A 27,787-nucleotide genomic window follows, 5' to 3' on the forward strand; every position below is an offset into this window, starting at 1 on the left:
GAAGTAGGTTGTTTCCAATACAATAGCTTTTCTGTAATAGTATAGGAGTAGGCCTGTTAAATGTCTTAGGGCTTTTGTTGGAGCCAGGGTGTGTACATTTCCTAGAATGCAGTGAAGTGGCTGTGGTGGGACGTGAGTCTTCGTGATAGATGTGATGATTTTACAAATCTCCTTCTATACAGCAGCTATTTTTGGACTTTCAGCCTAGGCAGCACCACAGCGCCAGCACGAACCAGAAACAGAGCCCGTTCAAACTTAATTTGTGTGGGGTTAAAGTGAACCTAAAGTCACTTAAAAAAAACGAGATTAACTCACCTGGGGCTTCCCTCAGCCCCCTGCAGACGATCGGTGCCCTCGCAGCTCCGCTCCAATGTCCCAGGACCCGCCGGCGAGCACTTCCGGTTTGGCCGTCACCGGCCGACAGGGATGGGAACGCGAGTGATTGTTCGCGTTCCCAGCCTGTATATCGCCCCCTATGCTGCTATTGCGACCTCCTGGCCGCAATAGCAGCATAGGGGGCGATATACAGGCTGGGAACGCGAACAATCACTCGCGTTCCCATCCCTTTCGGCCGGTGACGGCCAAACCGGAAGTGCTCGCCGGCGGGTCCTGGGACATCGGAGCGGAGCTGCGAGGGCACCGATCGTCTGCAGGGGGCTGAGGGAAGCCCCAGGTGAGTTAATCTCGTTTTTTTTAAGTGACTTTAGGTTCACTTTAAGTAGGCTTGGTTAATAATTTTAAATTGTATTAATTTATCTCTTGTTGAGATTAGGTATTCAAAGGGTTCATTCAAAGGGATTCATGCATCTTCACAATCTTCATAGTCTAGATTAGGTATTAGTGTAAGCCAGGGTTGTTTATAGACAGTTACATGAGATTCAGTGATTAGGATTATTTTTTGGTAAATGGCTGAAAACCAGTATTTCATTTTTATTTTTTTTTAAACAAATTTTAGTAAACTTGTGAAGAAGGTATAACAAACATCCTCACGCAGGAGGTAAACAGGGTTATACTATTGACAGGTATAGTGGTTATATTAATACTCACATATAATTATTTACTTGTTTATCTTCTGTGTGCAAGTATTAATGAACATCTTCACAAAAAATTTCTTTTAAACCTCCCCTCCCTCCCCTCGCTCTCCCCACCCCCTCCCCCTGTCACCATCTCACCTCTTGTAAGATTCAGATAAAGTAGAGTAATAAGGATTCATGTGTATATCCAACCTAACATTGTGTCAAGGGCTATGTTCCTACAAACGAAGTTTACCTAGCTCTCCTAGCAGGTCTCTTTTGGCATACCAGGAAGTATATTGGTAGGGTGTCATGATGTTACGAATCTCTTCCGCTGTAAATGATTGTGTAATAAAACACTTCCATGTTTGAAAAAAATCGCTTTGTCATTTTTTCCTTGTGCATTTGAGTCTCCACATTGTCTAAATCGAACATATGTATAAGTTCTTGTTTGACATCCCATGTTGTAGGTGCACTAGAGTATATCCATTTATTATATAATACTTTTTGTGAGGCAAACAGTACAATATGGACTAGAGGGGATAAACCCTTTTTTGCTTTAGAGGATGAACTTGAGCCTTCCACCTTAGGATCATAAAAATTAAATAAACATAACTGTGGTGATAGTTCTATCTTACATTTACATATGTTTAAAATATATCTCTGGACCTTTTCCCAGTAGAGCTTCACTATATTGCAAGACCATAGACAGTGGAACATGTTGGCTCCTGGGGATCTGCACTTGGGGCAGCATGGCTGATAATTAGGCGGTGTTTTATATCTGATATTAAAGGCATATTTGGCATGGTGTATCATTTTAAAGTGTGATTCTCTAGCTGATTCATCAAGTACTAACAGGCGAACTAGGTTGTTGCCCTCTATAATATGCGCACTTAAATTTTCGACCTGAATTTCTTTTGTCCATGGAGAAAAATTGTGAAAAGCTCGCTTTTCTAGGGATATGTTTGTTATACGCTCCTGGATTTCTGAGAGGGATAATTTGGGTCTTTGAGGGTTGAGGAAATGATCATAGGGATTAACATTCATAATCTCAGCCATGTTGCCTCCAAGGCTAGACAAATATGACTTCAACTGGGCTAAATACAGGAAATGTGACTTAGGAATACCATAAAGAGCTCTCCGTTCTAAGAAGTTATACCATCTGCTTTTTTTTTTTGAAAAAACACAGATTTCCCAATTTGGATATCCCCTTTGATTCCCATAACAGAAAGCCTCCATGTGAGATACTGGGTGGGAAACCTGGATGCGCCCCCATAATGGCATAAACTTTGATATTCTGGCTGGTTGATTAAAGAGACATCGTGTTTCCTTCCATGTAGCCCAGGTGTCCCTGACCATCCTGCTATATTTTAATCTGGTGGGTAGATCTTTATATGCAGTATGCAGGACTGCCATGGGCTGCCAGGGCTCCATGAAGGCACTCTCCAGGTCATAATTAGAGTAAAAGTTGGATTGCCTTTCCCAATCCCTGATGTGTCTGGACAGACAGGCCAGGTTGTAAAATTTAATGTTAGGTAGCCCCAACCCTCCCCAGTCTTTAGGTAGTTTTAACTTTGAATATGCTATCCTAACTTTCCGCCCCCTCCATAAGAACTTATTAAAGGCTCTCTCCATAATCTGAATATCTTTGTGGTTTATTAACAGAGGGTGTTTGTAGGGGATAAAGGATTTTGCCGAAGCACATGGATTTCAATACTACAGCTCTGCCCATCAAGTTTAATGGAAGATTTTGCCAGTGTTCTAATTTTTGTTTAATATGTTGGAAGAGGGGTTGATAGTTTTACCACTTCTGTACCAGGGGGTGGTTTTGCTGATCGGTGCTGCGTGGGCTCTCCAGCCCGCAGCACCGATCAGATAGCAGCCAGGGCGATCAGACTTCCCCCCTTTTTTCCCCACTAGGGGGATGTCCTGCTGGGGGGGTCTGTTCGCCGCCCGCTGCTTGCGCTTCCGGGGGGAGGCTCTTCAAAGCCCCACCTCCGCAGCGCTTCCTGGCCTCCTTCCCTCCCTCTCCCTCCCCCTGTGAGCGGCGCAGGACGGAATTCCGTCCTGCACCTGGATGCCGGCGATCCCCGGCCAATCAGAGGCCGGGGATCGCCGATCTCCGTCACGGCGCTGCTGCGCAGCAGCGCCGTATATATGTAAACACCGGGGAAGATCTTCCCCGTGTGTTTACATTTACCCTGCAAGCCGCGATCGGCGGCTCGCAGGGTGTTCACGGAGACACCCTCTGTGAACTGACATGGAACGGCCGCTCATACAACCGACCGTTTCCATGGAATCCACTTCAGGATTCAGGGGCGTACTTATGCGTACGCAGAATCCTGAAGTGGTTAAATCGTAGAGGGATTCAGGGTCTCTTGTGAAGTTGATCCCTAAGTATTTGACTTGTTTTTTGATCGGTATTGGGGAACCTGTCATAAGTTTCGGAAGCTCCGACTGGGATGAAAGGCATAATAGTTCGCTTTTATTTATGTTGATTATGAACCCGCTAAAGGAGCCAATAGTTTGATCTCTAGCACTTTTTGCATTTCCTCATGGGGTTTGGCCATAAATAGAAGCACGTCATCCGCGAATGCAGCTTGTGTTACAGATAATTTTCCAAAGGGAATCCCTGTGATTTGGTAATTTAATGTTTTGATTAAGGGTTCAAGGGCGAGGTTGAAAAGTAAGGGCAAAAGGGGGCACCCTTGTTGTGTGCCTTTTTCTAGGATAAAACGAGAGGAGAGGAAACAAGGGGTATAAATTTGTGCGCTCGGATTGTCTTGTAGGGCAATTAGAAGATTCCAGAAAGATCCTTGAAAATTCATTCTGGAGAGGACAGCTTTTAAAGAGAATCTGTATTGTTAAAATCACACAAACGTAAACATACCAGTGTGTTAGGGGACATCTCCTATTACCCTCTGTCACAATTTCGCCGCTCCCCGCCGCATTAAAAGTGGTTAAAAACAGTTTTAAAAAGTTTGTTTATAAACAAACAAAATGGCCACCAAAACAGGAAGTAGGTTGATGTATAGTATGTCCACACATAGAAAATACATCCATACACAAGCAGGCTGTATACAGCCTTCCTTTTGAATCTCAAGAGATCATTTGTGTGTTTCTTTCCCTCTGCATCTCTCATGCACTGAAGTTTCAGGCTGCTTTTTTCTTCCTGCAAACAGCTTTGCCCTTGTCTGTAATTCCTCACTATGTGAAAGCCCAGCCAGCTCAGAGGACGATTTATCCAGCTTGTAAAAGATAAGAGAGAAGCTGCTCTAATCTAAATAACACACAGGCAGTGTGCATAGAGGGGCCTGGAAGGGGGAGTTCATAGCAGAACCACAACACTGAAGAACTTGGCAGCCTTCCAGACACAGGCTGACAAGTCTGACAAGAGAGAGATAAGTTGATTTATTACAGAGACTGTGATAGTACAAAGTGCTGCAGTAAGCCAGAACACATTAGAATAGCTTTTGGAACTTGTAGGATGATAAAAAACAGGATGCAATTTTTGTTACGGAGTCTCTTTAAAGTGAACCTAAAGCCTACCAAAAAAAATGAGATTTACTCACCTGGGGCTTCCCTCAGCCCCCTGCAGCCGATCGGTGCCCTCGCAGCCCCGCTCTGACGCTCCAGGACCCGCCGGCGAACACTTCCGGTTTGGCCGTCACCGACCGACAGGCATGGGAACGCGAGTGATTGTTCGCGTTCCCAGCCTGTATCTCGCCCCCTATGCTGCTATTGCGACCTCCTGGCCGCAATAGCAGCATAGAGGGCGATATACAGGCTGTGAAAGCGAACAATCACTCGCGTTCCCATGCCTGTCGGCCGGTGACGGCGAAACCAGAAGTCGTCGCCGGCGGGTCCGGAAGCATCGGACCGGAGCTGCGAGGGCACCGATCGGCTGCAGGGGGCTGAGGGAAGCCCCAGGTGAGTTAATCTCATTTTTTTTTTGGTAGGCTTTAGGTTCACTTTAACCAATTCCATTTGACATTGTCAAACGCCTTTTCGGCATCTAACAACAAGGCATAATGTTTACTTGTACTTGGGTAGGCTTTTGTGTGGTCCAACACTGTCAAAACCTTTCTTATGTTCATTACCGCTGACCTGTTACGAATAAAACCTGCCTGCGTTGGGCTTACTAATTTATGCATAAGACCCGCCAGCCTATCGGCCATGATCTTCATCAGAATTTTAATATCTTGGTTTATTAAAGATATAGGCCGATACGCTGCCGGGTCGGAAGGATCTTTGCCCTGCTTAGGGAGTAGCTTGATATGGGCTAGTTTGGCGGAAGAGGGCATTTGACCAGATTTGAGGACAGTATTAAACAAATTTTGAAGATATGGTACTATCTCTGCTTTTAAGAGCTTATAAAATTCCGGGGACAATCCGTCTGGGCCTGGGGATTTATGGTTCGCCAGATTTTTAATGGTTAATAGGATCTCGTCTTGTGTAATATCTGCATTCAGAGAGAGAAATTCATCAGGCGTCAATGAGGGTAATGAAATGGAGTATGCTCTCTATATGTCATTTTTGGTCGTTCAAATTTTTATCGCTATATAAAGCACTGTAAAATTTTTTGAATTGATCATTAATTTGCTTGGGGTCAGAAATGGATTGGCCCAAGTTTTTTTTAATCACTGAGATATTGGTTGATGAATGGGGGCCTTTGACGATGTTACTTAACATCTTACTCATTTTGTTCCCAAATCTCCTAAACCTTATTTCCTTGTATGTCCCACATACCTGATCCGTAACTTTAAGCCAATTATCTGTTTCAATTTTTTTTTTTTTTTGACCATTGTAGTTTGGTGGCTGGGTTGGGATCCAATTGAAATTTGATTTGAGCTTCCCTGGCTTCTCTTACCGCTTTTAAATATTTTGTGTTGGCCTCCTTTCTTCTCCCTGCCACATAAGATATTCTACCCTGAAGGACCAGTTTGGCTGCCTACCAGAACAAATTGGCATCCGATATATGTTGTCTATTATCCTCATGATATTCATGCCACCATTGTTTAAGGAGCTCTATGAATTGTTCATCCTGATATAATTGCACTGAAAATCTCCATAGTATATCTGTACCCCTAGGAGTGGCTTCTATCATTGAGATAAGTATTGGGGAATGGTCAGAAATGACCAGGTCTGAAATGTCTGATTGTAGCACCCTTGATACAGTTCTATCTGATACTAGAATGTTGTCTATTCTGGTCCACACATCATGCGGAGCAGAATAGAATGTGTAAGATCTGTCCCAAGGGTGCATTATCCTCCAGACATCTATGAGTTTAGTGTCCAGCGCAAAGGCCTGAAGACGGTCTACTTTTTTTTTTTATAGCTTTGTGGTACTGGGACACCTGGAGATCGATCCTCTGCAGTAATTATTACCGGGTTAAAGTCCCCACCTACTACCCAATTTGAAGATAAGTCTTGAATAATCAATTCATTGAGCTTCCCCGTAAATGTTGAATTGTCGCCATTTGGACCATATACATTCAATAAATTCAATATTTCACCTCCAATCTGCAGCTGAACTCTCACCCATCTACCTGAGCCATCTGTTTGATGGCTAAGGACCTTTCCTTGTAAGTTTTTGTGGATTAGAATAAGGACCCCAGCTTTTCTCTCTACTGACGACGACCCGAGAACCTGCCCCACCCATTGCTTCTTCATGAAATTGAAGTGGTCAGAGGATAGGTGTGTTTCCTGTAGTAATGCTACTTCTACCCGTAATTTTTTCAAGTGTCGCAGCACCATTGAGCGCTTGCGTGGGGAACGTAGCCCCTTGACATTCCAGCTACATATAGTTACTGTCATTTGTTAATAAGGCAATGCGTGTGAGCTCAGCTGCAAATATATCAAACATAAAGAACACGAATCCCTGCAAAACATTCCCCGGTGAGATGGTGACAGCCCCCATTCTGTCAAAGGACAGAAAACAAAACAAAACCCCACCCCGCCTCTTAGGATTAAAGTTAACTAGAAATTTCCCAAAAAAAATCACCCATCTCTGGTGTGGGATCAATTCCCACATCAGTGAGTGTCTCTATGAGGGAGAGAAAAACCAAGATGACCTCACTTCTTCCCCTGGGGGAAAAAAAAAAAGGTAAGCAGGACCTATCAAAGTCAAACTCCCATCCCATCAAGGACTGACTTATGTTGTACTTGAAGCTTAGAGCCCTTCACATAGTTCCTTTTGGGGTTCATTTCAGTTATATATTGTACAGTCTAAAGTTCCAGTGAAGGAGCCCCGAGCATACCAGTAGACTGGCAGCGCCCCACACTGCAGTTCGCCATTAGGCTAGATTGTGTCTAAGGCTTACACATATCCTGCTTTAGGATTCATTGTCACTGTGCTCAGGTGGTGCTTGTGGTGTTGTGTCCCCTAGTTTGTCAAAAAACGATTTAGCCTCCTGAGAAGTCTTAAAGATCCTTATTTTTTCATTGTTGTCGGTACATTTTAGAATAGCTGGATAGAGCAAGGTGAATTTCCATTCTCTACGGACACATTCCGCACATGCTGAATTGAATTTCTGACGCAGCTTGGATATTTCCAGAGAAAAATCATTAAAAAGCCTCAGCTTGTGTCCCTCAAATTCCAAATTGACCTTGCTGGCGATATGCCCTTATTATTTCTGCCTTCTCTGAATAGTCCAAGTATTTCACCATAATCACACGGGCGCCTTTCTTGGCATTAGCTGCTTGTGGGGGGCCCACCCTGTGGGCTCTTTCTACTTTGCAAATACCTTCAAAACCTAGCAGATTAGGAATGGATTCCGCACATATTTTAGATAAGGTTGTTGCTGCGTATTTCTCTGGTAGGCCTACTATGCGTAGGTTACTGCGTCTGGTTCTATTTTCCAAGTCTTGAAGTTTGTCATCCATTTCTTTATTATCTTTCAGTAGGGTTTGCAATGACTTCCCGTGTGATGCAGTGTCATCTTCCACGGCAGATATGCGGTTCTTCGCTTTATTTAGTCGGGCAGTGTGTGCTTGTAAATCTTTGTGCACTTTTTTAAGGGATAGCGTTAGCGCTGCCTGTATCATGGCCTCTACGTCAGGCCGCAATTGTGCCACCACCTCCTTGGCTATTTTGGCATATTTAGTGTGTTGCTCACCTCCTTCAGTTGAACCGTCAGAATCCGAGTCCCAGTCGTGAACGGCCGGCTCCTCAGACTACTCTGGGTTGCGCTTGCTGGATGGCGACCGAGCGCGAGGCTCCTTGTTCTTTTTCGGCGCCATTTTGGAGGCGGGGGTGTTTTTCTTTTTGCAGCGTTCGGACCTAGTGAGGTATCGGTCCATGGGTTGTCTGTGAGGATTCCCGAGGGTCCGGGAGTGACCTGCCACAAGATTCGGTAAGCGTGGGGCGCTTTCTCTGGTCTGTGTGTCTCGGGGAAGGGACTTTCCCCTGGAGCTTCTCAGCTAGCGTCTTCCCTCCGGGGCGCCAGAACCGGAAGTCTCAGTATTTCATTTGTAGATCTGTTGATCTTTAAGTGTGGGGATCATTTGGAGACAAAGAAACCTAGTGCAGGAAATACCCTCCTCCATGCTGCCAGCCATCATCCGATGTCCTTGGTCAGGGGTATCCCGTCGATCAGTTTGAGGTTACGACGTAACTGCTCGAATTTGGAGCAGTTTAAATACGAATCAGCCCAACTTTATGACCGATTTAGAGCGAGAGGATATTGTCATAGAACCCTGCGTCGAGCTTACAATCGTGCACTACACGAAGATAGGAACCACCTGCTCTGCCCCCGTACTCGTGCCTCTAGTTCTGGTGGTAGTGCCTGTATCATTACCTTGTACCTTGTATTTTCAAGTAATAATTGCAGTGTATTGTTATACTCTTCTCTACTAGTGCTAATCTGGTTAATGTATTCTCCCCTTATTGTGGATTTAAAAGCATCCCATATATTTTGAGTAGAGGCTGTATTTACATTTGTCAGAGTATTGATTTATAGCTGATGTAATCTTTTCAGCGACATTGTCATCATTTATCCATTTGGGGTTTAATCACCATAAGGTTTTATTAGTCGAAGTGTCTAGTGTGCAAGTGATTTCTAAAGGTGCGTGGTCTGACAATCCACTGGGAAAGTAAGTAGCAGGGGATATAGAGGAAAGTATCTCAGCGTTTCCAAATGCTAGGTCAATCCGTGAGGCAGATTTGTGTGGCGGAAATATGTGAAACATCCAGGCTTCTGTGAGAGATAAGGAGTCCGCCCAATTAACCACTTGCCGACCACCCACTGCACAGGGGCGGCCGGAAAGTGGATCCCGCAAGGACCGCCGCATGCACAGAGGCGGCGGTCCTTGTACGGGCATGGGCGGAGCGATCACGTCATCTGTGACGCGATCCTCCGCCGGGGATCGATGGCCGGGGATTTAGCCTCCAGCTCGCCGGCCACTTAGCAGCGCCGGTGGGCGGAGGAATAGAAATCTCCGCCGATCCATGCATATAATAGGCTTTGTAATGTATACAAAGCCTATTATACAGGCTGCCTCCTGCCCTGGTGGTCCCAGTGTCCGAGGGACCACCAGGGCGGGCTGCAGCCACCCTAGTCTGCACCCAAGCACACTGATTCCCCCCCCCCTGCCCCCTGATCACCCACAGCACCCCTCAGACCCCCCCTGCCCACCCCCCAGACCCCTGTTTGCACCCAATCACCACCCTAATCACCCATCAATCACTCCCTGTCACTATCTGTTGACACTATTTTTTTTTTATTCCTTAAACTGCCCCCTGCTCCCTCCTGATCACCCCCCACCCCTCAGATTCTCCCCAGCCCCCCCCCCGTGTACTGTATGCCTCTATCCCCCCTGTAATAACCCACTGATCACCTGTCAATCACCCCCTGTCACTGCCACCCATCAATCAGCCCCTAACCTGCCCCTTGCGGACAATCTGATCACCCACCCACACAAATAGATTGCCCGCAGATCCGACGTCAGATCACCTCTCAAGTGCATTGTTTACATCTGTTCTCTCTACCCTAAACACCCACTAATTACCCATCAATCACCACCTGTCACTGTTACCCATCAGATCAGACCCGAATCTGCACCTTGCGGGCACTCAATCACCCGCCTACACGCTCAGATTGCCCTCAGACCCCCCCCTTATCAATTCGCCAGTGCATTATTTACATCTGTTCTTCCCTGTAATAACCTACTGATCACCTGTCAATCACCCATCAATCACCCCCTGTCACTGCCACCCATCAATCACCCCCTGTCACTGCCACCCATTAATCAGCCCCTAACCTGCCCCTTGCGGGCAATCTGATCACCCACCCACACCAATAGATCGCCCGCAGATCCGACGTCAGATCACCTCCCAAGTGCATTGTTTACATCTGTTCTCTACCCTAAACACCCACTAATTACCCATCAATCACCCCCTGTCACTGCTACCCATCAGATTAGACCCCTATCTGCCCCTAGGGCACTCAATCACCCACCCACACCCTCAGAACGCACTCAGACCCCAGCCCTGATCACCTCGCCAGTGCATTGCTTTCATCTATTCCCCCCTCTAATCACACCTTAAGACACCCATCAATCACCTCCTGTCACCCCCTAGCACACCTACCCATCAGATCAGGCCCTAATTTGCCCCGTGTGGGCTCCTGATCACTCGGCCAAACCCTCAGATCCCCCTCAGACCCCCTTCCGATCACCTCCCCAGTGCATTGATTGCATCTATTTTCCCCTCTAACCACCCCCTGAGACACCCATCAATCACCTCCTGTCACCCCCCCTAGCACTCCTATCCATCAGATCAGGCCCAATACAACCTGTCATCTAAAAGGCCACCCTGCTTATGACCGGTTCCACAAAATTCGCCCCCTCATAGACCACCTGTCATCAAAATTTGCAGATGCTTATACCCCTGAACAGTCATTTTGAGACATTTGGTTTCCAGACTACTCACGGTTTTGGGCCCGTAAAATGCCAGGGCGGTATAGGAACCCCACAAGTGACCCCATTTTAGAAAAAAGGCACCCCAAGGTATTCTGTTAGGTGGATGAAGAGTTCATAGAAGATTTTATTGTTTGTCAAAAGTTAGCGGAAATTGATTTTTATTGTTTTTTTTTTTTTTTCACAAAGTGTCATTTTTCACTAACTTGTGCCAAAAAAATAAAATAGTCTATGACCTCGCCATACTCGCCAAATATTTTTTGTCACAAGTTAGCGGAAAATGACACTTTGTGAAAAAAAACAAACCAATTAAAATCAATTTCCGCTAACTTGTGACAAAAAATAAAATCTTCTATGAACTCACGGAATACCTTGGGGTGTCTTCTTTCTAAAATGGGGTCATTAGTGGGGTTCCTATACTGCCCTGGCATTTTAGGGGCCCTAACCCCTCACGGGTAGTCTTGAAACAAAAATGACCTGTGAAATCCTAAAGGTACTCATTGGACTTTGGGCCCCTTAGCGCAGTTAGGGTGCAAAAAAGTGCCACACGTGGTATCGCCGTACTCAGGAGAAGTAGTATAATGTGTTTTGGGGTGTATTTTTAAACATACCCATGCTGAGTGGGAGAAATATCTCTGTAAATGGACAATTGTGTGTAAAAAAAAAAAAAAAAAAAAAAAAAAAAAACAATTGTCATTTACAGAGATACAGTAGTGTGAAAAACTACTACTACTACTTTCTTTGGATCTTGGCATGATGTCTAGCTTTTGAGGTGCTTTTGGTCTACTTCTCTGTGTCAGATAGCTCCTATTTAAGTGATTTCTTGATTGAAACAGGTGTGGCAGTAATCAGGCCTGGGGGTGACTACAGAAATTGAACTCAGTTGTAATAAACCACCTTTAAGTTATTTTTTAACAAGGGGGGGGCAATCACTTTTTCACACAGGGCCATGTAGATTTGGAGTTGTTTTTTCTCACTAAATAATAAAAAACATCATTTAAAACTGCATTTTGTGTTCAATTATGTTATCTTTGACTAATAGTTAACGGTTTTTGATGAGCAGAAACATTTAAGTGTGACAAACATGCAAAAGAATAAGAAATCAGTAAGGGGGCAAATAGTTTTTCACACCACTGTATTTCTCCCACCCAGCATGAGTATGTGTAAAAATACACCCCAAAACACATTATACTACTTCTCCTGAGTACGGCAATACCACATGTGTGGCACTTTTTTGCAGCCTAACTGCGCTAAGGGGCCCAAAGTCCAATGAGCACCTTTAGGCTTTACAGGGGTGCTTACAATTAGGCACCCCCCAAAATGCAAGGACAGTAAACACACCCCACAAATTACCCCATTTTGGAAAGTAGCCACTTCAAGGTATTCAGAGAGGAGCATAGTGAGTCCGTGGCAGATTTCAATTTTTTTTTTCCGCAAGTTAGCAGAAATGGAAACTTTTTTGTTTTTTCTTTCTTGTCACAAAGTGTCATTTTCCGCTAACTTGTGACAAAAAATAAAATCTTCTATGAACTCACCATGCCTCTCAGTGAATACTTTGGGATGTCTTCTTTCCAAAATGGTGTCATTTGGGGGGTATTTATACTATCCTGGAATTCTAGCCCCTTATGAAACATGACAGGTGGTCAGAAAAGTCATAGATGCTTCAAAATGGGAAAATTCACTTTTTGCGCCATAGTTTGTAAACGCTATAACTTTTACCCAAACCAATCAATATAGGCTGAATGGGTTTTTTTTTATTAAAAACATGTTTGTCCACATTTTTCGTGCTGCATGTATACAGAAATTTTACCTTATTTGAAAAATGTCAGCACAGAAAGTTAAAAAAATCATTTTTTTGACAAAATTCATGTCTTTTTTGATGAATATAATAAAAAGTAAAAATCGCAGCAGCAATCAAATAGCACCAAAAGAAAGCTTTATTAATGACAAGAAAAGGAGCCAAAATTCATTTAGGTGGTAGGTTGTATGAGCGAGCAATAAACCGTGAAAGCTGCACTGGTCTGAATGGAAAAAAGGGTCTGGTCCTTAAGGGGGGTAAAGCCTACAGTCCTCAAGTGGTTAAGTAGATCAGCACTGGCTATTTGCGTTTTGTTAGCGGAATCTAGATGGGCAGCTAAGATATCGTTAAAGTCCCCTGTAATCAGTTTGGCCAATAAGTATTTCTGGAATTTAGGCATTAAATGTAGAGAAAGTAGAAATACCGTGCAATTTACATATAAAATGAATAAGAAAAACACCAGTGTTAGGAAAAGACTGCACACATATATTTGAAAGTAATAGTCATCCTGTACTTTAACCCTTTCCCATCCTGAATCCCACCCCACTCCCTCTGTCATTCCCGACTTTAGACCTATTTGCAGTCTTATGTTATTTCCAATTTCCCCGAAGTGCCCAGCAAATGCTCTGTCAGATACCACTTTGTATATTTGAAATGTTCCATTAGATCTTTAAGTTCTTGTTGGGTGTATGTCTTCAAAATGAAAGGTTTCCATTCCTTGAAAAAGGACTTTTTTTGTCTTTATGAATAATCACTTCAAATCTATCCAAATGGTGTAGGTGCATAAGTTCCTCTTTCACATCCCAAATTGATGGCATACTTGCGTAAATCCATTTATTAAAGATTACCTTTCTCGCTTTAATTAGGACCTCTACCCCCACAACCGGTTCTTCATAATTGAATAATAACAGCAAAGGATGTGGTTCTAGCTGTATCTTGGACATTTGTTTGATATAAAGTAGCACTCTCTTCCAGAAATCAGTTACTACTGGGCAACTCCAAACACAGTGGAATAAATCTGCATCCGGATAAGAGCATTTAGGGCATTTTGGCGTGTAGGAAGCTGGGGGTTTTTTATATTTAATGTTGAACGTGAATTTCGCTTTGTGTATAAATTTAAGATGAGATTCCCTCCAGTTTTCCCCAATAATTAACTTGTGGACTGTTTTATATCCCTCAAGGATCTTGGTTGATAAAGATAGATTGTTAGCTGCTCTTCTAGGAGCGGACAATTGTTGTAGGTCTGTCTGGATGATAGACCATGATATTTTAGGTACGTGTGGTGCTAGGAACTTGTCTAAGCAGTTTATAGTGGCTATTTTTTTAAACTGCTCTCCCTTACTTTCCACAAACGATCTCAACTGACCATAGTATAAAAAGTGGTGGCAAGGGATATGCAATTTAGATCTAATGGCCGAGAAGGCTAACAATTTGTCTGAATTTAGGTCTAGCGTCTGTCCTAAACACCGTATCCCTCTATCTCGCCAATCGAAAAAGCCTCCATGGGCCAGGCTTTCTGGGAATTCAGGTAGTCCATAAAGTGGCTTATATTTTGAGATTAAATAAGGCATATTGAACGTTTGCAGAGCTCTCTCCAAGTTATTATGGTATCATTAAAAATTTTATTATTCTTAAATTTCAATGGAAGGTTTTTATGTGACATATGTAACAGACTGGCTAAAGACCATGGTTCTGCGTATGAAGATTCGAGGTCATAATTAGAATAGATACATGTAGAATTTATCCAGTCCCGTACATGCCGGGTGAGACCGGCTATATTGTACCTTCTGATGTCGGGTATTGCTAGGCCTCCCAAAGATTTGGGTAGTTGTAACTTGGAGAGAGCTATTCTTGCTTTGCCCCTTTTCCAGAGAAATTGGGAAAATGCCTTAAAAAGGTCTTTCACATCTGAGTGTCTTAAAAGTAAGTTTCTTCGGGTCTTTCTTTAGTTCAGTCAAGAAAAAGATGTCGCTAACATCTTAAAAGTAAGGGGATTGTCTGCAAGGGATAGAGAAGTCTGGCAAAAAGATACCGACTTTATTAAGGAAGCTCGACCCATTAAATTAATGGGCAGGTTTTCCCAGTTAATAAGTTGGCGTTTAATGTCAGCTATCAGGGGTTGATAATTCCTAGAGTACAATACCAAGGGATCTTTATGGAATTTAATTCCCAAATAAGTTACCTGAGAGCAAAGTTTCACCGGAAGGTGAGTCAAACTAATTTTGGGGGCCGTAGTAGACAAATACATCAGTTCGCACTTTGAAACATTGACTCTAAATCCACTCGTATCACCTATATCGCCAATCAACTTTAATATCTGTTCCAGTTGAGTTGCAGGATCCTGTAAAAACAGCAAAATGTCGTCAGCAAACATGGCCTGTAAAACCCTATAGCCACCAATGTCTAGACCAGGAATGGTAGATTCCAAATAAGTCATGGGCTCTAGAGCAAGATTAAAGAGCAGAGGTGACAATGGGCAACCCTGTCTTGTTCTCTCCTCAAGTATAAAAGGGTCCGAGAGGAAGCCAGGGGTATAAACACGAGCACAAGGGCTAGAGTGCATAGCGTAGATTAGGTTCTGTATTGCTCAGAATATTTTCATTTTGTCCAAGACCCCGTCCAGCCAGTCCCAGGACACATTATCAAATGCTTTTTCAGCGTCAATCATTAATATAGCATAGTTCTTACATGTACTGGGATTGGCCTGGACCAAAAGCAACTTACGAATATTGGAAATTGCTGAAAGATTTCTAACGAATCCTACTTGGTTGGGACTAACCAGTTTAGTTAGAAAACCAGCTAGGTGTTCTGCCATTATTTTCGAAAGTATTTTTACATCTTGATTGATTAGCGATATAGGGCGATGAGAGCCGGGCAACAGTGAATACTTACCCGCCTTAGGTAACAGTTTAATATAGGCCATGTTTGCTGACAACGGATACCTTCCCTCCTTCAAAATCTTATTAAATAATGACATCAGGTATGGCACCAAATCCTGGCAGAGCAATTTAAAAAATTCAGATGATAGTCCATCCGGACCCGGTGCCTTGCCATTCATGAGATTTTCAATAGTAGCATAAATTTCAGCCTCAGTGATAGATGGCCAGATAACTAATAATTTTTCCCCTTAACGTAGGTTTGGCTGCTTCCCAGAATAGGAATATATCCTTTAAATGTGCTTTGTTGTCTTCCCTGTAGTCCCACCACCATTGTTGGAGTAAATTTGCAAAGCCTTCATCTTCATATAGGAAGGAAGGAAATCGCCAGATAAAGTCTAACCCTCTTGGGATGGAAGGAGAGAAAACTAATTGAACTGGCACGTGGTCAGATATCACCAAGTCCAAAATCTCTATAGATGTAATCTGAGACATAATGTCTTGGGATAATAAAAAGTAGTCAAGTCGAGACCATGTATCATGAGGAGGGGAATAAAATGTATATTCTTCACTATCAGGATGAAAAGACCTCCACCCATTGAATGATTGGGCTATGCTCGATGTTCTTAGCATTATATAACAGCTGAGGATGTAATGTGAGCTGGTCAAGTTGATCCAGTCCTCAATGAGGACCTCACTCTCCCCTTGGGTTAGAAAGATTCAGTCCACTCATGCAGTATGTGGAATGTAACAGGAGTTGTTAGGTAACACTGCACTCCGGTGCCCAGATCAAGCAATGACTGTTATTTACGTTTGGCTGTTATAATGATAGAGCTCATACATATTAGCCCTCTGGGTAAGGATCGTAGGTTGTATCTCATCTACTTTTATAATAGGGATAGATAGTATAGCGGTAGTTTAGGTTATTAATTATGAGAGGAGTATGTTACACTAATTGTGACCTGGTAAGTAAGTGTTAGTAAGTAACTTGCATTCTTGTCATAATACTCTAGTGTTTTGCACCATGCCTCCTGCCCGACTGTATCAACTTGAATCACCAGTCAACCACATCACAACCAAACTGCTGTAAACAAGTTTCATTTTTAAACTCAAACATATTTCTTATTAAAATGTATCGCCCTAAGTTAAGGCTTATAAAATAATCCTTTATGTGTCAGCTGTTGCTGAATAGACATTTCTGCAGTTTTGTATGAGTTGTTGGAAAGATAAGCATTTATTATCAATCGAGTGCAAGGAGAGAAGCATGTTACCCTACAGCAGTGATGGCTAACCTTTCAGAGGGCCACATTTCAGCAGAAAATAATCGCAATGGGCCACATTTCATCAGAAAATTATGCGATGTGGGCAACATTTCACCAGAAAATAATGCAATGTGGGCAACATTTTGGCAGAAAATAAACGCAGTGGGCCACATTTCAGTGGTATTGACCATAAAGTGTTCTCCTGGTGGTCTTCTAAAAACCTAACTCGTCTTCAGGACTTCTCCATTAATGGCAAGACACCCTCTCTTCACCCACTTCTTTCAGAATACCAAATACCAGGTAGCGAGCTGTTTCGAACCATGCTTATCACTCATTATTTTACTTCACTTGCCCCAAGACCAACAGAATTAAAAAGAACCTCCTTTGAAACCATATGTTATCAAGACCTACTTCGCAAGAGTTTGATTTTTCTTCAATATACAGACCAAAATCAACCCCCTTCAGACCCTAATTCAGACCCCCCCTTCAGACCCTAATTTTACATCGAACTATGAAATATGGATGGGGTGTTTTGAAACTTTAGCCAACGAAAGTCTCTATAGCACCCATCTGGAAGTGTCACTAACACCGCACTTACTTAAGTCCTACTAGGTTCCGCACCTACTTAACGCCTTCTAGGTTGCATACTTTGACTCTAAAGTTTTCGGATTGCTGCTTTAGGAGGTGCCCTATCGGGGGAATCGTTCTCCACATCTGGTGGTCGTGTCGTAAATCCTCTACTTTTTGGAATAAAATGACCCAACCTATCACCCAAGTTCTTACCCGCAAGATTACTAAAAACCCTTGGGCTCTCCTCTTAAAGGCGTAAACTGGCAGCACTTCGACACTCAGAGCATAGGCTTATGCAACACATAGCAAACACTGCTAAAACACATATTGCAGCTAACTGGCGCTCAAAACGCCTCTCGCTTATGCCAGTTATTAATAGAATTGACTGTACCATTATTTCTGAAACTGATTTCTAAACTGGAAATCTTCCTTGCAACGTGGTCCCCTTGGATTGATTATAGAGACATGAGCAACCCACACTCTCTTCACTATTGACATAGTCTACTTAACGGAATACTTAAGGGAAACAAAAAAAATGACATTTACTCACCCGGGGCATCCCTCAGCCCCCTGAAGCTGGATGGTGCCCTCGCAGCCCCGCTACGATCGTCCTGTAGCTATATACGCTATAGCAGCATATAGCGAGTGGGAACGCGGAAAATCAGCCGCTTTCCCAGCCTGTCGGCGGCTGTCGCCGAACCCAGAAGTAGCCGCCGGCGGGGACAGGACAATCGGACCGGAGCTGCAAGGGCACCTTCCAGCTTCAGGGGGCTGAGGGATGCCCCGGGTGAGTAAATGTCATTTTTTTTGTTTCCCTTAAGTATTCCTTTAATATACCCAGTTCTCTAGGTGTGCTCTTTCATTTTGACCCAACACATTGCAATGTCCTCACTCTCTAGGTTCTCCATGACAACCTCTCACTTATCTTTTACTTTTGACATTTCTACTGTACCTTTTGTTGTACCCTAACATTTGTGGAACCATTGGTAACTTAATATCAGGCCTGACCGATTGGTCTGAGCATTATTCCACTGTCCATTTTCTTGTTGGATGACTTACGTTGAATTGCTTATCCTGTTGTTTACTTTTTGGATTTGTATCTTGTTGCAAAATCTGTTTGAAGCTCTGCAATTTTCTCTTCGTTGACTACTGAATATTTCAATAAAGAGATGTTTGAAACTAAAAACAGTGATCATTGTCAGATATAGTACCGATCGTGCCACCGTGCTCCCTCCCACGCGCTCGTTCCTGCCGCTGATCATTAGATTAATGAATGGGAACTTCATTCTCATTCATTCATCTCCCCTCAGGTCCCGGTGATTGCCGGCATCAATGAGATGCTTGTGTCACTTCCGAAGTAACACAGCTACGCATTACTTCCTATTTAGTGTACTATAAGTATGCAATAGAAAATAATGTGCCAGGACATCTAGGGCTTGATTCACAAAAGAGTGCTAACTGTTAGCACGGCCGTTTTTGTGTGAATTTTCCCGTTCGCGCGCAATGAAACATTTTCGTGCAAAATCGTTTTTGAGGCGCGGTGCAAATTTTTGCGCGGAAACGGTAACTATTTCGCACAAAAATTTGCGTTTGCGCGCGAAAACAATTAGTTGCTCGCGAACGCGAAAATTCACGCGAAAACGGCAGTGCTAACAGTTAGCACTCTTTTGTGAATCAAGCCCCTTGTGTTCAAATAGTAAAGTTTCATCTACAGACATTGTGGAGTAATTTTTTTTAATATGTATATCAAGGGTATATTATTATTAAATTATGTGCTTGAAATTAGTGATGGATGTAAAGCTGAAAAAATGCACCTTTTATTTCCACCATACATTGTACAAGGGATATCATTTAAATGTTGCAATAAAACTCTAATGGACGAAAACTGAGAAATAATGATTTTTTTTCCATATTATTTCCATTAAAATGCATTTAGTATAAAGTAATACTTAGCAGTGAAAAAGTTATTCGGGAATAAAAGCGCTAAAATGTAAAAGGTCCTCTCGTCCATAAGGGGACAACAAACCCGCGGGATGAAGCGGTTAAACTACTGGGCCGGGGGCGGTTGGGGGGGGCGGAGACTAGGATAGGTATCCCCTCTGTCTCCTCCCTAAGCAAGGCCTCCATGGCTTCAAGTGCCTCCCTTTCAATCTTAGTGGTTTTCTTATCTTTGGCTTTTTCTTATCTTTGGCTTTTTTTTTCGATCCAAACATTTTTTTAAGTGCTAATTTCCTTGTAAAAAGGAGGGTATCTTTTATCCATTCAAATGCTTTAAATTTGCAAGCGGGCACAAAAGTCAAGGTTTGGATGTAATTAGAGACCGCATCTTTCAACACTACTATCCATTGAGTGACAAATACATTTGCTGTAATTTTTAACTTTTTTAAGATTTTAGTTTTTACAGTTTTACCCCCAATTTTATTTTTATTTTAATTTTTATATTTTTTTGCAGACACTTTTTTTTTTCTTTTTTTACTGCAGTGCGTGTGATTGTACAGTGTGGATGTCAATGTGACTTAACATCACCTCTTAGCATCCTATTTAATGCATATCATTTGTAGTAACAGCAATGATCAACTGCAGTAAGATAGACCATTTTTAATGTGTAAGATATTTGTTGGTTGATTTTTTGTAAAAAAAAAAAAAAAAGTTAGTTTCACTATTGATTTTATTGGCCTTCTTGTGGTCACAATATATTTCATTAATAGGACAATAACTAGTGCAGTTTGAATATCCTTCTCTTTATTTGTCCTAAAAAAAAAAACTCCCCACTCTATTCTTTTTATTACTGTGTGGCTTGTTCTTAGGTTGTTTGTCTGACTAGTAACTTGTGGAGTTGTTAGACTTGCTCCCTGAGGGAATATCATATCACTTTCAGTGGGGGTGTCTGTTTTGTGTGTTGGTTGGGTCCCCTGATTTTGCTTGTCTGCCCAGTTATATACGAGGCCTAGTTTAAAATCCTAACTGACATGAATACATTCCTTTCATTTTTTTCTGTTTGATGTCTTCTCTGTATAAAGTTGTCTTAGTTTGTAATTTAGACTCTCTTTTAGAAACTTTACAAAATCTGGGTGGCCAGACAAATCAACAATCACTTTTTGTTGGTCCACCAGCTTAAAGTGTACCAGAGACAAAGCACTCTCATGTATTTTACCATAGAGAAAGCAACTACCCTGCTTTCTGTTTCATCCTTCACTGGTCAGCCTGCTTGTTATCGGTCCTGATCAAATCCCGACTGAGCATTCAGTCTGGCTTTGCTCAGTCGGACTGAGTCTGTCTTCACTGATGTCTTTTCAAGCCCAAGCCTGCCCTCTTCTGGCTCCGCTTTCCTGTTCTGTATATTTGCAGCATCACAGAGCTGTGATGAGATGGGAGGAGCTGCTAATGTAAGGGTATATTGAAAAACTTTTTTTTAAGCCATGAGGTTTTACAAATGGTGATTTCATTTTACACACAGCCCACTAAATAATATGCTTGTCTGATGAACTGTGTTTTGCATGGAGTTTTAGTAAAACAAACAAACGCAAAAACAGCACTCCAGAGCGCCGAAAAAAACAGGTATAATATTTATTTTGTAAAATCTTTTAGGGGATAGTTTATTTTGTGCCAAAGCGTTTCATCTCTGGTTTCCTTTAAGCTAAGTACACATGAACCAAGCTGCAGCCTGATTATCATCTGACTTTAGTCTGTTGGACGCGTGCAAACAACTTGACGAGCAACTGATAAGAGGCGGTTTGCCCAATCCAACTGTCGGATCCATGTTGGTCTGATATTATGCAGTTGGTGCATGTGTACAATTTGTTGAAAGACTTGTACTTGTTTTGAATGTGTAGTCCGTTCCTCTTGCGTGCCCAGTATGTTAATTGAGTTGGTTGTTTAGTCGTCTAGGCGTGTGGACATACAGGTCGTGTGGTTCGTCAGGTTGTGTGGTTTGTCATGTTTGTCGTGTGGTTGTGTCCATGTTGCACTTGTGTACAAGCCTTTATTCCTAATTTTTTTCAGTATATTGTTTTCCGTGATCTCTCAAGTATTTAATAAGCTCTTGGGTGTGTTTTTAGAGCTTCCCACCCCAACATGAAGTCAATGTCTTTTGCGTGTGTGTATGGTTTAGCCAAGTTCCTTAGGCCACGAACCGTAATCTGTTCTTTTAGATAGATGTTAACACTATACAACCAAGGAAGCCGTTCACTTTCCGCTCTGCTATGAGTGGAAAGTGGACAAAAAGTCCATTCTCAGCTCTAGTGGGAACAGAGCCTTACACTTTTTTCACACTTTGTGTGAATTCGGTTTGCAGGTAAAAGTCAACAGCTCTTTGATGCCTGCACTCAGCAAATGTACTGGCCTTTCGTACATCAAGCCCAAGGAGTTGAATAAAGTTAAACAGAAAATATTATCTCCCAAGGAAATAGCAGAACTTGTATCTTGCATAACACTGAAACACCCTAGGTGGATAATTTTGTAGTAGGGGTGGATGAACACCCTGTAGAAAAAGTCACAGGAGACAAAAAACGGGAGCCCAGTAGTGCAATATGTCAATGACCACAATAAAAGAAAATAAATTAAAAGCACTACTCACAAAGGGAGGTTGCTTGGGGCAACCAACCACAGGAAGCAGGTGGAGACAATAAACCCGACTCCACTCGGGGTGGTCCTAGCCAGAACCAGGAGGATGGTCGCTCTCTTAGTGGAAAAAAGGGGACAGAGTCCACTGTGGGGACTCCACTGGTGGTCTGCCACCTCCCCTCGGACAGGATGTGTTCGGGGGTATACTTAGCACGTAAAAGGGAAAGAGGCGCCCTCTCTGAGAGGCTCCCTATGCTAGATGATCTTTTCTATTTGGCACTTTTACTGGCCTGATGAAGCGGGCTGAGACCCGCGAAACGCGTTGCCTGTGCTAATAAAAATCCCTTGTATTAACTACAGAGGTTTCGTCATTGAGGTAAGCTACCTCATATCACTTTTCGATTTTAAGCTGATTTTAGATGCTTTTATTATATCAGGGCGCCTCTTTCCCTTTTACACCCTAGGTGGATAATTCTTGGAGACTTTAACGCACGGGTCGATACACACTCTTCCCAATTTGGAACTAAGCTACTTCTCTCCATGAATGAACTGGGCTTCTCTCAAGCCGTCAACCTCCCTACCCACAAAAAAGGACACACTTTGGACCTCATTTTCCATTCAGAACTCCTAATATCCAATGTGGAAATTGATCCAGTAGTTTGGTCAGACCACCACACTGTCCACTTCTCCTTTACAGCACCGGCTACAAAACACCAAGTGAAAGAACTAATAAAATATCGTTCCTTGAAAGGTTTGACACCCCAACACCTTCAGAACAGCCTCAATCTAGGTGGACTGACAGATCACAACTTCGGCCTTGAATCCATGGTCCTTAAATATAACCACGATGTCTCAGCCGCTTTTGACGCCATAGCTCCCTTAAAGATTAAACGTTCCGCACCATTACATCATGCTCGCTGGTTTGACAACTCTATAAAGGAACTAAAGAAACAGGGACGCAGACTGGAACGAAGGTGGCGCAAACATCAGTCTCCTGATGACAAACTTTCCCTAATTGCTCACCTGAAAAAATATCAAACGATGATTAACAAAAAGAAGTCCTTATTCCTGTCTCACGAAATTGCAAATGCAGCCAACAGACCTGCCCAACTCTTCCGCACGGTTGACAGTCTCTGCAATCCATCTTGTAGGAAATCCAGCATCAGACCTTCACATGAACTGTGCGAGAATTTTGCCCACTTCTTCTCAGACAAAGTCTCCTCCATACGATCTGCCATTCAATTCACAGCCCCAGAAACCCATGCAGAGCCATATAACAGGTGCAAAAATAGCCTACCACCATGGTCTGATTTTAAGGTAATCACTGAAAAAGACATCTTGGATATCCTCTCAAACCTTCGCCAGACTACCTGCGATCTGGACCCTGGCCCCACTAAGTTCATGTTGAAATGCCCTGAACTATTTACACCGGCATTCCACAAAATAGTTAACGGCTCCTTACAAGAAGGGTGGTTTCCCTCTACTCTGAAAGAAGCAATCGTCAGGCCTGTACTCAAGAAACCATCCTTAGACCCAGATGCTTTAAACAGCTACAGACCTGTCTCAAACCTCCCCTTTCTGGGAAAAGTTATTGAAAAGGCTGTCTACCTCCAACTTGAAGCCAGGCTCTCCAGAAACAACATCCTTGACCCTCTTCAATCTGGCTTCAGGAAATATCACAGCTGTGAAACAGCCCTCACCCAGATTTGCAATGATCTGCTCATTGCAAGAGACAAGGGTCAATGTTCCATCCTGATTTTGCTCGACCTCTCAGCGGCTTTTGACACAGTCGATCATGAAATCTTACTCAACAGGCTACAAGAGTACTGTGGCATAGATGACATTGTTCTCCGGTGGTTCAACTCCTTCCTGGCTGGCAGAACACAAAGGGTAGCCTTAGGGCCCTTCCTCTCCAACCCTGTACCACTAAAATACGGTGTACCTCAGGGCGCAATATTATCCCCTTTACTGTTCACCATATACATGCTGCCACTTGGAGAAATCATACAAAAACATGGCCTGACATATCATTGCTATGCTGATGACACCCAGCTATATTTGTCATTCAAACCTGACGTCACAGACCCTACTCCACAAATAAACGCATGCTTAGCTGAGCTTCAGGAGTGGATGAATAATAATTGGCTAAAACTTAATGCTGACAAAACTGAGGTTCTTGTTATCAAGGGCCAGGGCTCAACAGCAAAGCAGCTCCAGTCTCAACCAACACCACTAAGGATAGGGAGCTCAGACCTGAACAACTCAGACTGTGTGCGCAGCCTGGGAGTACTGATTGATGGGAAATTAAGCTTCAGGAATCAAATCTCAGCTGTTGTGAAACATTCCTTCTTTCACCTAAGGAATATTGCAAGGATTAAACACCTAATTCCTTCAGAGGATCTTCCAACCCTAGTTCATGCCTTCGTCACATCAAGGTTAGACTACTGCAACGTCCTCTACACAGGCCTGCATAAGAAAGACTTACGCCGCCTGCAATTAGTACAGAATGCCGCCGCAAGGCTGTTAACGAGCCAACCCCGCCATTGCCACATAACACCAACCCTGAGCTCACTCCACTGGCTACCGATAAAATGGAGAATTCTGTTTAAGATTGGCTTACTGACATTCAAATCCTTGCACAATCTGGGCCCTGGATACCTGAAGGACTTGTTGCAACTACATCACACCCCCCACAATCTTAGATCAAAAGGACGTAACACCTTGGTCACCCCCAGAGTCCACCTGAAAACCTTTGGAGACAGAGCCTTTTGTCATGCTGCCCCTACACTTTGGAACTCCCTGCCACACCCAATCAGGACAGCCCCATCCCTGGAAACATTTAAGTCTAAACTGAAAACCTACCTTTTCAGTCTGGCATTCATGAACATCTGACTATCTCCTCTGTAACACAACCCAGCCTGAAACCCTGTATTAATCTGAGACACAGCTATGCGCTTTGAGTCCTATGGGAGAAAAGCGCTTTACAAATGTTATTGTATTGTATTATTGTATCTTTCTGTCTGCAGTTCTCCTATTTCTGTTATCCCTTATCTTTCTGTCTTAATTGCTGTTGGAGCAGAAAATTGGTAGGACCAAATGTAATGTAATCTAAATAGCCAATATGTTTCTGCTTTTCTGCACAGTGCTACAAAAATATTTGTGAATGGATGCTGGGTTGGAATACATAAGGATCCAGAACAACTGATGAACACACTTAGGAAACTTCGTCGCCAAATGGATATCATTGTGTCAGAGGTAAACTTTTTAATCTGTTTAGTTAATAACAAGTCTGATGTATTAGACTGTGTTCCCAATTGTTGTCAGACCATGTGGATTCTGTGGATCCATTGCACATGTAGCTTTGCTCGCGCTCCAATCCTCAATAGCGTCCTTCACAGGATGCTAATGCGGACGGGAACGCGAACAAGGCTGTGCAAGCGCAGTGGCCCATCAACTTAAAAGTCGACTGAACCAAAGCTAGCTGGAGGCGGGAGAACGGAGGATCATGAAGTACCAGCGTGGGACAGATTGGGCTACAAGGGGCTGGCAGAAGTCCCAGGTTAGGGAAACTCTTTGTTTTTCAGTTCCGCTTTAAACCTAGAGGTAAAATGATGTTTAGCAAATTATGTAGAAAATTCTAGTAGGAATTAGGCATGCACCAAATGTTCAATGACTATGTAAATGTATCATATAGTGTTTAACCTCTTCATGCCATGGGCTGAAGGGTATAAATGCACTTGCGCTCTACTGGTGTGCGTGCACTTTGGTAGAATAAACCATTACATAAATGTCTTATTTGCCCTAAACTTGCCCAAATAGAACGTTTATAGACAGTTATTTTACAAGAAGTGGTTAAACTTAATAAAATTAATTGAGCTATAACAATTTTTGTCTACCTGATCCCTTGCTTTCACTTACATTTTTAGTTAGCCAATAAATGGTATCATCCTAATTTAAAACTTCTTGCGGTACTTATCCGTTAGCCGGGCGCATCCGGCAGGTGGCGCTAATTACTATTCCCCCTCCAGGCCGACATGGATAGTAGGGAAAGATGTAACTCTGGTGGAGTTTTGTCGCCACCTAGAGGATGCGCCCGGCTAACGGATAAGTACCCTTCTTGCTTTTACTTTCACTCACTGATAGATATTTGCAATTTGTTTATTAATTAAAGAGGTACTGTAACATCAAAGACAACTCATTGCCAGCAGATAGCCATACCTAATTTATAGGGGAAACCACAGTATTTCCTCATATAAAGCCAGCATTTTGCTGGAATTTAACCTTTAAATGCTAAGCCACGCCCCCTCCATGAGTTTCATCCACGGATGTATAAATTAGCTGTGCGCACTGCCCTCTGGGTAGTGACATCACCAGCAGTAGTTGGGAGAGAGAAAAAACTGTTGTCCTCACCGTCATCAAGGAAGGACATGTGCAGTTGTGCACGAGGGGAGGCAGAAGCAGCCGATTTTGCAGCCTCTGCTGCTGTGACAGATAGTCCTCCTCTCTGCCCCCCTGAATCTGTGCTGCCACTCTGAGCTCCACGTCCTGCAGATCAGCTGGTATGTGTTATGTGTAATGAACTTCATCAGAGCTGGAAGCCCTGTGTTTTCAGCACACACTTCCTACAGCTCTCCTGCAATCTCTGTGTTATCTCTGTCCAGTCTGCCTGCATCTTGGGTGAATGCACATGGCAGGTAGAGGCAGAGCAGAGACAGAGCTACTGAAATGGAGGGCTGTAGGAAGAGCTGATAAGGGAGGACTTCCAGCTGGGATGAAGTGAGTAAAACACTGATATGGGAGAGGTGGGGGCTGCAAGGCTGCACAGCTACCCATAGTAAACAACACATTCTGACAAATGCAGGTTTCTGCTTATTTGTTACCCCTTCTGCAGTCATTTGTCTGTGTGTGTTGACCTCTCCCTTTGTAAAGACATACCTTTAGCACAATCCTCCTCCTCCTCCCCAACCCCCTACACTACAGGGGGTCCACTCAGCACTGTAAATTTTCTGTCCAGAAAAAAAGTTTTTTTCTTCAGTCTTGAAAGACTGACAACTAATGCTAGGTACACATGATGCAATTATCTGCCGATTTACAGTCATCGATTATTTCTGACATGTCTGATCGGATTTCTGATGGATTTTCCATAGAAGTGAATGGGAAATTGATCAGAAATCAGATTGGACATGCTGGAAATAATCGATCGACAGAAAAATCTGTCAGAAAATTGCAACGTGTGTACCTAGCATTAATGTAGCCATATCGCTTAGAGAGGGTTTTGTCTCTTGGTCGAATCTGCCCATCATTGCTAGCGATATGGCTGCCTTAATGCTAGGTACACATCTGTCAGCTGCCTATACACCACAGACCGATTTCCGATCGATTTCAGCATGAAATCTTGGGAATTGGCCGAGCCCACCTTGTCCACCGCCTCTCCGCTGTGTACATATGTATGTGTGTGTGTAATGTGTACAGTAAGTGTGCATTTATACATTACCTGTCCTGTGTTACTGTGCCCGTGCATTTTCCAACACTCTTCTGCTTGCCGCATAGCACGCCAGCGTGGTTTATGCAGCTTATAGAAGAGCAACAGAAGACAGACGGGCACCCGCAACACAGGACAGGTAGTGTGTAAACGCGCACTTACATATTACGTACATACACATTGTGGGAACAGCGTCGGGGTTTCATCGCATTCGTCGCTCTTGCAAAATTTCGTAATTTCATGTTTTCTACAGAAACCAAGTTATTTAAATTAACAAAATGGACATAATTTCATTTCTCAGGCCT

At 43.2% G+C, this 27,787-nt stretch overlaps 1 protein-coding gene across 1 annotated transcript in view; it reads left to right on the forward strand.

Annotated features, from left to right (window-relative positions):
- POLR2B (RNA polymerase II subunit B) overlaps window positions 1–27,787 on the forward strand; it is a 470,934-nt gene that overhangs the window by 148,847 nt on the left and 294,300 nt on the right. Inside the window, exon 8 of the mRNA XM_068233836.1 lies at window positions 25,144–25,255. Within this exon, the coding sequence (XP_068089937.1) occupies window positions 25,144–25,255 (112 nt within the window). The remainder of the gene's footprint in view (window positions 1–25,143; window positions 25,256–27,787) is intronic.

The sequence above is a fragment of the Hyperolius riggenbachi genome, chromosome 1, assembly GCF_040937935.1.
Source record: "Hyperolius riggenbachi isolate aHypRig1 chromosome 1, aHypRig1.pri, whole genome shotgun sequence".
NCBI classification, from domain to species: domain Eukaryota; kingdom Metazoa; phylum Chordata; class Amphibia; order Anura; family Hyperoliidae; genus Hyperolius; species Hyperolius riggenbachi.